The sequence below is a fragment of the Cebidichthys violaceus genome, unplaced genomic scaffold (assembly GCF_023349555.1).
Source record: "Cebidichthys violaceus isolate CVI_PGR_0920_01 unplaced genomic scaffold, fCebVio1.0.p SCAF_8, whole genome shotgun sequence".
NCBI lineage: Eukaryota > Metazoa > Chordata > Actinopteri > Perciformes > Stichaeidae > Cebidichthys > Cebidichthys violaceus.
In genome coordinates, this window is record NW_027176964.1 from 6,397,754 (window position 1) to 6,410,474 (window position 12,721).

The 12,721-nt window shown below is 41.1% G+C and overlaps 1 protein-coding gene across 1 annotated transcript in view; it reads left to right on the forward strand.

Moving 5' to 3' along the window:
• The window catches only part of LOC137892422 (sodium channel protein type 2 subunit alpha-like), a 44,640-nt gene that overhangs the window by 13,284 nt on the left and 18,635 nt on the right, over positions 1–12,721 (forward strand). Inside the window, exons 5-16 of the mRNA XM_068737518.1 lie at positions 94–222; positions 2,286–2,377; positions 2,466–2,708; positions 2,835–2,898; positions 7,045–7,186; positions 7,542–7,739; positions 7,850–8,038; positions 8,125–8,496; positions 8,591–8,720; positions 9,966–10,204; positions 11,204–11,377; positions 11,606–11,962. Of these exons, the coding sequence (XP_068593619.1) occupies positions 94–222; positions 2,286–2,377; positions 2,466–2,708; positions 2,835–2,898; positions 7,045–7,186; positions 7,542–7,739; positions 7,850–8,038; positions 8,125–8,496; positions 8,591–8,720; positions 9,966–10,204; positions 11,204–11,377; positions 11,606–11,962 (2,329 nt within the window). The remainder of the gene's footprint in view (positions 1–93; positions 223–2,285; positions 2,378–2,465; positions 2,709–2,834; positions 2,899–7,044; positions 7,187–7,541; positions 7,740–7,849; positions 8,039–8,124; positions 8,497–8,590; positions 8,721–9,965; positions 10,205–11,203; positions 11,378–11,605; positions 11,963–12,721) is intronic.

Genomic DNA, 12,721 nt, shown 5'->3' on the forward strand with positions numbered 1-12,721 from the left:
TTAATGCTGAAATGCATTTTGGTCTGTAGATCTTTTGCAACATTTGATTCAGAGCTAAATGCATTTACTTTCCACTCTATTCATTTTTTCCAGGTATACTTTCACTGGCATTTACACTTTTGAGTCGGCGATAAAGATTTTAGCAAGAGGATTCTGTATAATGCCGTTCACCTTCTTGAGAGATCCATGGAACTGGCTGGACTTCAGCGTCATTTCCATGGCGTAAGTAACAGTGTCATTCAAGTTTCACATCATATTTCACTTTACATCAGGGACGTGCGGTCAGGGGAGGCAGGTGAGACAGAGCCTCACCTGTCATCATGAAAAGTAAAAAACAAATAATGCTAAAATAAAATAAATATTAATATTTCTCTACTGAACTGTGCTATAAATGTAATTTCTGTATGATTCCAATCATTTCAAGCATTTTTATAATCAAAATCACTGAATTAGCGCATGTCCTGTTCAAACAAGAGAGGAGACACGTGAGGTGAGGCAGCAACGAGCTGTGCCTCACCTCAGATTGCGCAATCCCTCACAAACTGGGTTGAGCGCATGCCTTTTGCTTTCTCATTGTTTGTCACACTGTAATATTTGTAGACACTTTTATTATATGTCCTTTCTTTACATAGAATAGGTAATGTATTTCATGTATGTGTAGAACATATTTAGTGTTGCTGATCTGACAGAAACCGCAGTGAAAAAGCACAGAGAGGCAAACACTACCTCTGCCTCAAAGAAGAGGGCGTGCGAGAGCCCCTGTGTCGGGTTTATGCTTGTTCTGTCGTTGCTCTTCTTCTACACTTTTCTTCTTCTTATATTTTGCTTTGACCACAAAATGTAAGATTCTATATCCAAGCTTAAAAATGTCTCAAAAAACAGGGAAATATGAACAAATCAACAGCAATTCAACGTCGGACAGGTAAAGTAACCGTTTATGTGTTTGTTGTTCTCTTTATACATCCGTGGTTGTTACGCAGATTATCGTGGAATCTCACGATTTTCACGAGCTCCGCTTCTGAAACGCTCCCGGTGGAATCAAATATGTACCTTAACTATGTGTGTGTAAAGAATGCTGATATGAAATATGAAAAACAACCAGTAGTCAATGTGCAAGCTGCCAATTGAATGGTGATTTAAGCTACTCTATTGGGTTCATATATTTGTAAATCTGACTTATGTAGTGTCAGTGCCTCACCAGCCACGAACCTCACCGCACGTCACTGCTTTACATTAGCAGTGGCTTGGCCTACATTGTGCAGAAACATCTAATGAAATAGGTCCACCTCAATTCATAGTTTTTTTGCTTACTGTAGCTATATGTTTTTCAGTAATGCCAAAGTGACTGTCAGTAATTCCTCAGTCATCCTGAGTAGTGATTTGAAACACCATGACGATAAGCCTATTGTTGAGGTCATATATCTGTGTGCCATGACTCACTTCCCATGATGCAGGTGGCAGATTAGACAGGTGACCTCTCGATGAATTGGCGCAGCATTGTCTGAGACCAATCATCCTGATAGGACATTTGCTTTGTTTGAAAACAGCGAGACAAAATCCCTTTAACAGCGCATAAATACACTGAAAGCTGTCATCACCTTCAGCGATTATTTTGTTTTTGATTAATTATGGTTCAGTCATCTGTCATTTCCTCTCACAGGTGATCGACCCATGCTATTCTTGTTGTATTAACTCTTAAGTAGGCAATAAGCATTGTTTTTATATTAACAATGGATCACATGACTACTTGTATGTGAAAGGAGTTGATTGAACCTACAGAGAATTATTACTCGTCTGCATCTCCACTCAGCTCTGAAGGTCATTTTAGAGTCTTTCATTTGGTTGTTTTGGTTTTCCCAGGCAGTAACTTTACTCTTTTAGTTCACTCTCACAGCTCTCGTGTTGTTTTCGGCTGAGTTGGTGGAGACCAAAACAGAGCAAAAAGAAGAATTAATATTGCATTCATTAGTTGGACAGAAACTCCAAATGAATGCTAATGTTGCTCCGTATCTGCTGTATGGAAGCTGTTTGCTAGCACGTTAGCTACATCAACTTACATGTCAGTGTTGTAATTTTTTTATTGTTTATAGTTCAATCTACATGAATTTAAAGAATAAAACCAAGTTGCTAAGCCACTAAAAAGACAACCTCATAATGTTATTTGATTGAAATGTAACTATAAAGACATGATATACAAACCGTTAAGTATGTCTGAAAATGTATTATTATCCCCGGTGATCATACAAATCACTGTTGTTCATAAATCCTCTTATATCAAATTCCAGCTATTTGACAGAATTTGTAGACCTCGGAAACGTCTCAGCGTTGAGAACCTTCAGAGTACTACGAGCACTGAAAACCATCTCAGTCATCCCAGGTAAGGTGACCACGACACATCAACAGAAACCCTAATGTGTCCCTGTGTTACCAAACAGTTGACATGCTGTCTCCTCTCCCCCGTCAAGGTCTGAAGACCATCGTCGGTGCTCTGATCCAGTCCGTGAGGAAGCTGGCAGATGTGATGATCCTGACCGTCTTCTGCCTCAGCGTGTTCGCCCTCATCGGCCTGCAGCTCTTCATGGGCCTGCTGCGGCAAAAGTGCATCCGCAGCCTCGCCCACTGCGTCAACTCCTCCTTCAGCCCCAACGCATCCTTCATCTGCAACAACAGAACCTGGAGCTCCAGGGTGGACTTCCTCACCAGTGAAGGTCAGCCAAAAAAAATAAAAAATTCAGAGACACATATGTACATGAAGTGAATACTGTCCCTTATCATCAGAATTCAGTGACGTTAGACAAAAAACTTCTTCAACTTCTTTTTCCCCTTTTTTCTAGATAATTTTTACAAAGTTGAAGGAGCAAAGGATGCCTTAATATGCGGATATGGAAGTGATGCAGGGTAAGTGAGTGTTTGTCCTGCTTTCTGCTTGTTAATCATTTGCAGGCTATTACATAATATCAGTATATTTAGCGTCTATTGGCTTTTGATCCCATGCATGTTATGTGTATAATTAAGTACAGTAGCTTGAGCATCAGACTTGGCGCAAATAGTTTTCGCAGAACTAGAAAAGACAGAAACGACAATAGATGACGTGCTTCAGGCTGCACAACTCACAAATCTGTGACTTACAGGCGTAATGTATGGAGGAATGATCCTCATCAGAGGGAGGGGTGTAGCGTGAGAGAGGCTGTGCACAAGACGACATGTGGTGTGGATAATCACCCCAGCTCCACTGCAACCCTTTACAGAGAAACATGGAGTTGCCAGCTGGAGAGGGGGGGGGGGGGGGGGGGGGTCCTTGGAGATTTCATCATCTCAAAAGCTCTATGACATGATTAGGTCAACCGGAGTGCACCGGATCACTTCGGATTGATATTTTGTTATTGTTTAGAGGAGATACTGGTCTGGAGTCTTCAAGCAGCACTTTAGTTTGTGTCCTTGTGATGGAGCTGAGACATTTTCGATTCAGTTTCTAACATCAGAATAAATGTAGACGTGCATAATAATACATTTTATCTGTGGACTTTGTTCCCAATCAAAGGCACAGTGTGAAACCTTCCAAATATTGCTACTCAGCCTACGCACTGAATAATCCTATAAATCCAAATGCTTTTGAAACAAGCACAACAGGATGACTCAGATTCTGCCCATGCCAGGCCCAGTTCAAGGGTTATAGTGAACTAAATACCCATCTGTGTGAATCTGAAATCCTGCAGCTTCAACAAATGGCTTCCATTAGGTGCTCTTGTTAATGATACAAGATAATGGATGACGGCAAATAACAAGAAAGTGGTGATGATATTTGGTTTTAACAGGGAAGTTTGGGCAGAATTATTTTTCTTTTCTTAAATTCTCAAAACAACTCGGAGGTTCTATATCTTGGTAGATCAATTCATCTACCCTAAACAATTCATAGTTCACCCATTTTACAGTGTGACATGTAACATGTGTACAGGCACAGGATTGTTTTTTTCCCATTTGCTCAAATAACAATAACGGCTTTACTTGCTTGACAAGAAAAAATATAAGTAAACCAAATCATTTTATACACTAAAAGAGCAAAATAGTATTGGTAAACACACAGATTAAAGTAAACATTAATACATTCATTAAATACCGAAATTTAAACATGCTTAGCTATTTAGAGAAATGATTTATTGTTGTCTATTGTTAAATCAATTTTCAAGTTAATATGTTTTATATATATGAATTCATGCATTTATCTTGGATAGACATTTTTATTGGCATCAGAGTGCGGCCAACCCTTTAGCTTTAATCTCACTCTGTAACCTCTCCTCCAAAAACACAGGAGCTTAATCTCCCAAGAAGTAAAATCTGATTGAGTAATTTGTCAAAGCGAAAAGAGGATACATTTGAGGGCATTCAGAGGGAAATGACGTCACTAAACGTCCATAAATAGTAGGTCAGTAAGATCAGAATAGCACCAATATGACCTATCCAGCTGTCCCACAGTTTACCTACAAAACAACTGCAGTTAGACTGTTTTAGATGTGTTGCCTAAAATTCTGTCTCATTCTGTTGTGATAATTTTTTTTTTCAATGTCTAACGGGTGTGTTAAAGGCTCTTTGGACAATAAGACAAATGGGGGAGATTATTCCTTTTGTCTCCCTTTAGTTTTAACTTTGCTCAGTCATCACCAAGAATATGGTATTTATTCAATTTTTTATGTCATAGCGGTTAGTTTGATGTTAAATCAGAGACAGAAAGAAACAGGCCAGTGACACACTTGCCAGGTTAAAGGTTAGAGCAACCATAGGGCAGCTTATGTGTCTGTTGGAAAAAAGGATTGCCAGCCTTTTGACTCATGTGACATTTTAGATGGAACTTTCTGAGGCTGGCTGTGGAGACGGGCAAGATATTAAGCAGGTCAGGACTGAGGACGTAAAACATAGAGGATGCTTAATCTTTTGAGTGTATTCCAACAAGTAATCCCTGAGTAGTTTTCCAAATTGAAGCTTTGGATACGTTATGATGACACACACATACACAAGTGAGCAGGCATGCACACACACACACATACACACACACACACACACACACACACACATACACATATTCAAATTATATTTTCAGCCTAGATGGTTAACAAGTTTGTGATAAATGATTTGCTTCAAAGGTCCAAGCTGTTTCTCATTGCGCCTACTGTAGAGTTCAGGCAAGCGCTTATCCCCTCACATCTTAAAGCCACTATGCATCACGGATTATGACTTTGGGCATAGAAACCCACCACCTCAGCCCCGCCCACCCTAGAGGAAAAACACTTTGGTGCGATTGACAGATGTTCCTCTGCTGTTCTGTTGCACAAACTGCAGGGAATTGATGGTACACTCTCAAGAGTACTAGTTATAAATACTGTAAACATGTAAGCAAAGAGCTATCACAGAGCTCTTACGCACTGGGGACTCTGTTACAGTGCAAAGACATCAATGTAAAAGCAAGTTACAAGAGTCTGCTGACTGACTTTCATATAAAACGAATATGAATTAAAAGCAATGGTTGCCTTAAATAGCAGGATAAATACATCCCCAAATCTGAAAAATAAATGAATACTTATCGCTCCTGAGTAATACACTGACGTCCAGAGTATTGCTAATGAGTACAAAGTAATACACTATAGGATCTACACAGAAAAAGAATAGTGTGGTTAATAAGATAAGATAGAGAAATGCAGGTTTTTATTGAGAATTTAAATCCAATAAAAACATTCTGAACAAATATAATACTGATTAAAGTGGAAGTTTTGAATGCTTTCACTATTATTTTGACTTAAAAATTGTGTTTTAATCATACTTTCTGTGCAGCCATTGTCTTCCATTGATTACATTACAGTAAATATAGTTGAAATAAATAGAATTCCCATAGTTATTTTCATTATCGATTAATCTGCAGATTATTTTCCAGATTAAAAATGTAAAGTGTATCTATGAAATGCCATAAAATGCTGACAGACAACATTCCATTTAATTGTTTTTCCAATTTACAGATAAGAAAACCAGCAAAAAGTATTGAAATTAATTATTGATTGTGAAAATAGATGTTTGGTAATATTCTTCAATTAATCAACTCATTATCTCATATCTAAAAAATACTTGAATATCCCTAGATGGATGATATATATATATATATATGTTGTAAAATCATGTAAAAACGTCCTTGAATACATTATATTATTCCTGCTCACTACTTTGGAATGAATATCAAAAAAACTATTACTAGAACGAAGGACATCAAATTAAAAAACAAACATGATATGCTTTGAAAAACAGTCAACAGTAATTTGATTCACAAAACAAGAGGACACAGTTAATGGTCTGAAATATGCAAAACCAAATTGAGTAAAAGAGGGGAGCAGGTTGGTGACAGGTTGAGCAGTGCAGCAGAGGGGAAGGAGCGGCCCGACAGGAAGATGTCGCTGGCCTCACGCAGCCTCCTCTGTCCTCACTGCTGGATATTAGTGAGCATTCCTACTTAGCTGGCTGGTTGGTGAAATCTACAGCTGTTGTCACAGCAGCGCTCTGCCGCCCAGCTGTTCCCCAGCCATTACGAAATTATTCTGCACTCAGATTGACATGGCAGTCCAGCTTGTTTTCAGCTGCTGGACTTAAATATTTGCTGTAATGCCACTATGCTGCCTGACAATGAAGATCAGAGATGAATGCATGGAAACATTTTTTGAACTGCAATTTGACATCCATCTGGCTCAGCGTAATCCCTTTTGCTGCTGTGCATTTTACTGCTGCTGCCTGGAGCAAATTTCAAGTGCCCTCTTCAGTTGAAATAATGGTGTTGATAGCAGTGTGTATACTTACTGACTCATCCGCTTCTCTCCCCTGCGGAGTCAAAGGCCACCGGGCTACATGTACGTAGATACTGGAGATGTTTTAGCTCTGTTAAAGCAGCCTGCACGCTACCACAGCTGGGTCTGCCCCTGCTGCCACTGGTTTGATTGTGCACAGCCTTTGTTTATTAATGTTGTCCCATAATCATCTGACTTCTGCCTTTCAACTGTTTGTTCATTACAGGAAGTGTCCAGATGGATTTGACTGCCTAAAAGTAGGGAGGAATCCAAACTATGGCTACACCAGTTTTGATACCTTCGGCTGGGCTTTTCTGGCCCTCTTCCGACTCATGACACAAGACTACTGGGAGAAACTGTTTCACCAGGTGCCATTTTTTAATCTACCAGTATTCTGTGTTGGTTTGTGGTGAATATCTTTTGATCCACATATACATAGTAGAATACAATAGTTTTGCTCAATCAAATGTCAAATAATGATGATTAAATAAACATTGGTTAACACTCTCTATGATGCCCATGTCTATGATGCATTATAAAAATACTGCGTTATAATACACTGTATTATTATAGATGAGTGAGTCCTCAAATGTCAGCAATGAAATTATTCAGTGAAATGTTCTCCATAAACAAACATTATGCCAAAACTAAGAAAAAAAGGACTCAGAATTTTCCTTTAACATGTGGATTTGATTGTACTGACTTCATGTCTGCTTCCTTTAGACGCTGCGCTCAGCAGGGAAGACCTACATGATTTTCTTTGTGCTGGTTATCTTCCTGGGCTCCTTCTACCTGGTCAACCTCATCCTGGCTGTAGTAGCCATGGCCTATGAGGAGCAGAATCAGGCAACCATCGCTGAGGCCTGGCAGAAGGAGAGGGAGTTTCAGCTGGCCATGGAGCACCTTCGCAGAGAGCAAAGAGTAGGTTCAAGGCGAACAGTCAGCGAGGATTTTCATATTCATATGTGTGCTTCAAATTTAGGCTGAAAAAAGAAATGATCTCCAGTAACACAACTCCTTTCTGTGTGAAGTTGGCAGCAAAAAGACAACAAGCACAGGATACAGACTCAGTGTTGTCCCCAGAGTTGTCTCCATTCTGTCTGAAGATGGGCAGCATACGTCGAAGCAGCAGCAGGAGAAGAAGATCGCATCGGGCGTTGTCGGAGGAAACGGCAGAGGAAGCTGCTGAAGAGAAGTTTGACCCACTGGATGAGCAAATGGTACGTCATCCAACACTCACGCTCTAAACATTTCTCCCAGTCTTTGATGTTCTTATGAAACTAATGTGTCCTCTGTGTTTTTGTAGCCATCTCTGTCTCCCATTCCAGTCCACCCTCTGCTGGCCACACTCTCCTCTCACCCGCTCAGCACCAGGAGGGGAAGCCAGGTCAGCGTCTTCAGCGCTTTCCGGCCGCGCAACAACTCAGAGGCTGACTTCGGGGACGACGAGTACAGCACGCATGGGGACACCATCAGGAGTCGCACCAGTTCAACAGCAACGCCCTGGAAGAGGAGGACGGGCAGTGTGCGGAGCCACTGCTCTCAAATCTTCACCCCCAGCCTCAACATCAATGGCCGGCTCAACATCTCCCTTGATCAGAATGGAGTCACCACTCTGGGCCTACTCACTCCCACCTCCATGCCTGCTTACAGCATGGAGAGGGTCAGGGAAGACATGGTGAGTGATAGAAGCATGTGTGTAGTTAGAAAATCCTGCAGTGAATAAGATACAAAGCCTTGTATTTTATTTTGGGGTGTTTTCTGTCTACCAGAAGCTCACCAGTGTGGAGGACACAGTTACCAGACTTTTCCTCCAGCCCTCCCCAACAGTGACTGAGGCCCCTCCAGTGCAAAGGAAAAGAGGGCTGAGCTCCGTCAGCTTCTTCAGCGATGCCATGGGGGGTGAGTCCTTTTGAGTAACTAAGGAATAGTTTGACATTTTGGGAAAATATGCTTATTTGCTATTCTTGGGTCAAGAGACGGTCAATACCACTCTATGTTTGTACGCTTAAAGCTCTAACCAGCAGCTGGTTAGCTTAGCTTAGCACAAAGACTGGAAACGGGGGGAAACAGCTAGCCTGGCTCTGTCTAAAGGCAACAAAATCCACCTCTAAATCGAATTGATTAATATGCTTAATCATGCTTATTTAATTGAAGTGTAACATTGACACGTTGTTTACCAGGGCTTATGTACCAAACTATTTCTTGGCTGGGTGCTTTAACTGCCTTGGGTTTTGTCATCATAAAACAACAAATTCTAATTTTTAAACTGCTGTTTTTGTACTGTTTTAGCACAGATTTAATAGATTTACTGCGCTAATTAGTGAACTTTCTGTGGTTGGTGGATTTTATTACCTTTGGACAGAGCCACGCTAGCTGTTTGCCTCAGTTTTCAGCCTTTTTGCTAAACTAAGCTAATCTACAGTTGACTGTAGCATCATATTCGCCCCAAGTTCTCCCACACAACTTCCTTTCTCCGTTCTCTACACTGGCTACCTGTAAGAGCTCGCATCCAGTTTAAGACTCTGGTGCTAGCCTACAGGGCAGTGAAAGGAACAGCTCCTTCCTATCTCCAGGCCATGGTCAAGCCCTACACCCCCGCCCGACCACTTCGCTCTGCTGCCTCGGGGCGATTGGTTGCCCCGTCGCTCAGAGGTCCTGGCGGCCGATCGACTCGGTCACGGCTGTTTTCTGTCCTGGCCCCACAGTGGTGGAATGAACTTCCCACTGACGTCAGGACAGCGGAGTCGCTGCCCATCTTTCGGCGCAGGCTGAAAACCCACCTCTTCAGGAAGTGCTACCCTGAGCCTTCCACTTATCGCTTATTGTTTTCATACTAGCTTGTTGCACTTATTGTATTCGTATTACTTATAGCACTAACTGTTTTTCTTGTTTCTGTACTGTACTTTGGCTTTGAGTTATGCTCTGCTTCATGCTCTTCGATGCTTGTTTGGAAAAGGAAATGTACTTATGACTTCTGGTGACTAGTAGTTCTTTTGATTACCAATGTTGAATGCACTTATTGTATGTCGCTTTGGATAAAAGCGTCTGCTAAATGACTGTAATGTAATGTAATATTTACTTTTTTGAGAGGGTATTTAGGGAGAGGCCTGCAGATAAATTGTTCACTTTGATGTCTCTTTGCAGAGCTAGAGGTGTCGAGGCAGAAGTGCCATCCCTGCTGGTACACATTCGCCAAGAAGTACCTGATATGGGACTGTTGCCCCTGGTGGCTGAAGTTGAAGAACTGGGTGAAGTTCATGGTGATGGATCCTTTCCTGGATCTGGGTATCACCATATGCATTGTGCTGAACACTCTCTTCATGGCCCTGGAGCACTATCCCATGACTGATGAGTTCAACACGATGCTTTCAGTGGGCAATCTGGTAAGGGGCTTTTAAAGATAGGGGTGGGCAGGCTGCCAGCGTGTGAGACACTTTCTCCTAAGTGCTGTTGGGTTGGCAGCGGAGAGGACTGAAAGCTTCACTGGAAAAAAAAAGTAAAGAGGAAAGACGACAGCATTCATTCAGATAATGTCTTTCTTTATCAGACAGTTGGGTTTTTTATAGCCAGTGTTTTGCTGCACTTAAGGTCAAATAAGGTCGTGTTGATCCTTTATCAAGCATTCCGCTTTAGACTATTTTGCGATTGTCCTTGGTAAGAGGGAGTATTTTTAGCAAGGAGTGGGATTGATTCCCCAATTTCTATTTTGCCATCTCCCCCTACTGGTAAATTATAGACTCTGCTAATGTCTTCAAATTTGAAAACATACTTAAAAGAAGATAAATGGAAGTAATACTTTCTTATTTGTTACCTTCACTGCTTATGTTTTGGACCTATTTCTTTGTCTTTTAGTTCGTGGAATATCTCAAAAATAAAAATATTATTTCTGTGAAATTTGGGCTTACACCGTGGGACAAGTGAAGGACATTTCGAAATATTCTCAATATTTTTCTCTTAAACGTGATAGATGTCTGGGTCCTACAACTAGTACATTGCACAATGTCTGGCGCATTTAGCTGATAAATGCACCACTACGTTCACCAGCTAGTTGGTCATTTTTTGCTGAAAACCACTGCCTGCGGCTGGAAACAAGGTTGATTAGAGCGGTGAAACTGAACCAAACAGTACTGTATCTCTGCGGACCATAAAACCCAAACTAAAAAATACACTAAAACGCACACTGAGGGATCTACAGTTGGGTGGTAATTATCAATGGATTCCCAAGCGACACCTGTCACATTACTCATAATCCATTTGAACCATTGTTAATATACAAATATGAATTAGTGCAGGTTTTAGTAAAGACATACACTAAGTAATATTCCACCTGAAAAGGACATTTTTGGACTTACTGTTTTTATGTCCCTCTGTATCTGTTCTAGGTTTTCACAGGAATCTTTACAGCCGAGATGGTGCTGAAGCTGATCGCCATGGACCCCTACTACTACTTCCAACAGGGCTGGAACATCTTTGACGGCGTCATTGTTTGCCTCAGTCTGATGGAGTTGGGTCTTTCCAATGTAGAGGGGCTGTCTGTCCTGCGATCTTTCAGATTGGTAACAGAAATCTTCAACTGTGTCTTTTTTATTTAGCTTTTTCACTATTCGTCTTTTGCCATTGTTGCCTTTCTATTGTTGTATATTTTATAAATTTAACAAATCAAAGGTGATTGACAAAGGATTCAATTCTTCAATTTAGATCATCTTATAATTCAACATAAAACTCAATTTCAACTTGTTAGGATGCAGCATCATTTGTTTTCTCCACTTTGTTCTCTTCATCAGTTACGAGTCTTCAAGCTAGCAAAATCCTGGCCCACTCTCAACACTCTCATCAAGATCATCGGCAATTCAGTGGGCGCCCTGGGAAACCTGACGCTGGTGTTGGCCATCATCGTGTTCATCTTTGCTGTGGTGGGCATGCAACTGTTCGGCAAGAACTACCAGGACTGTGTGTGTAAGATCTCCATCAACTGCCAGCTGCCTCGCTGGCACATGAAGGACTTCTTCCACTCTTTCCTGATCGTGTTCCGGGTGCTGTGCGGTGAATGGATAGAGACCATGTGGGATTGTATGGAAGTGGCCGGGCAACCCCTCTGCATCCTGGTGTTCATGTTGGTCATGGTTATTGGGAACTTGGTGGTGAGTATTTCATTTGTATGTGTTTTAAAAGACTTTTTGAAAAAAGCCCATTACCAAAACCAACATTGAATTGTGAAGATTTACTATTATTATATAAATTCTCTCAATAATCCCTGAGAAGGTGATCTAAAAAATAAATTGTTACAAAAATAAATCTTATTTTACACTAACAAGTATTGACTGTAGACCTCCATCATTGTCTAAAAATGATTAAATACACATCAGTGAGCTACTCTGTTACACTGCGTGATATGTTCCGTCATTAGGACGAACTGTAATTTATCTTCAGTCGATACTAAAAAAGAATACTTGGTCCTAGCACATACTTTAACAGTTTATGATAGCAGGAAGTCTACTTAGAGAGAAATTCTATTGCATGTCAATACAACCAACTGTAAACCAAGTGATGATGTCATTACCAATCAGGGATTGCGTTGTTGCACCAATGAGGGTTGGTGATGCCTCGTCGCTATATGTTTTGCCAGCTCAGATATCTGTGTAGCCACAACAGTTTGGACGGGAGGAGCGGCTTTACCGCAGCCTCATGTCCAACGGGGCTGAATGTTTTATCCACTGCTAATGAACTAAGCCTTATGGGAGAAACCTAGTGACCTAAGTACTGTACAAAGGATTAGCCAAGGCCACAGTGTTCTCGCTGTCGTTCCAGCCTTTGCAGCAGGTATTGAGTTCCACACACGATGCTACACGGCATGTACAGCATAGCATGCGGCTGTTTCCATAAAAAAATAGTTAATCTGT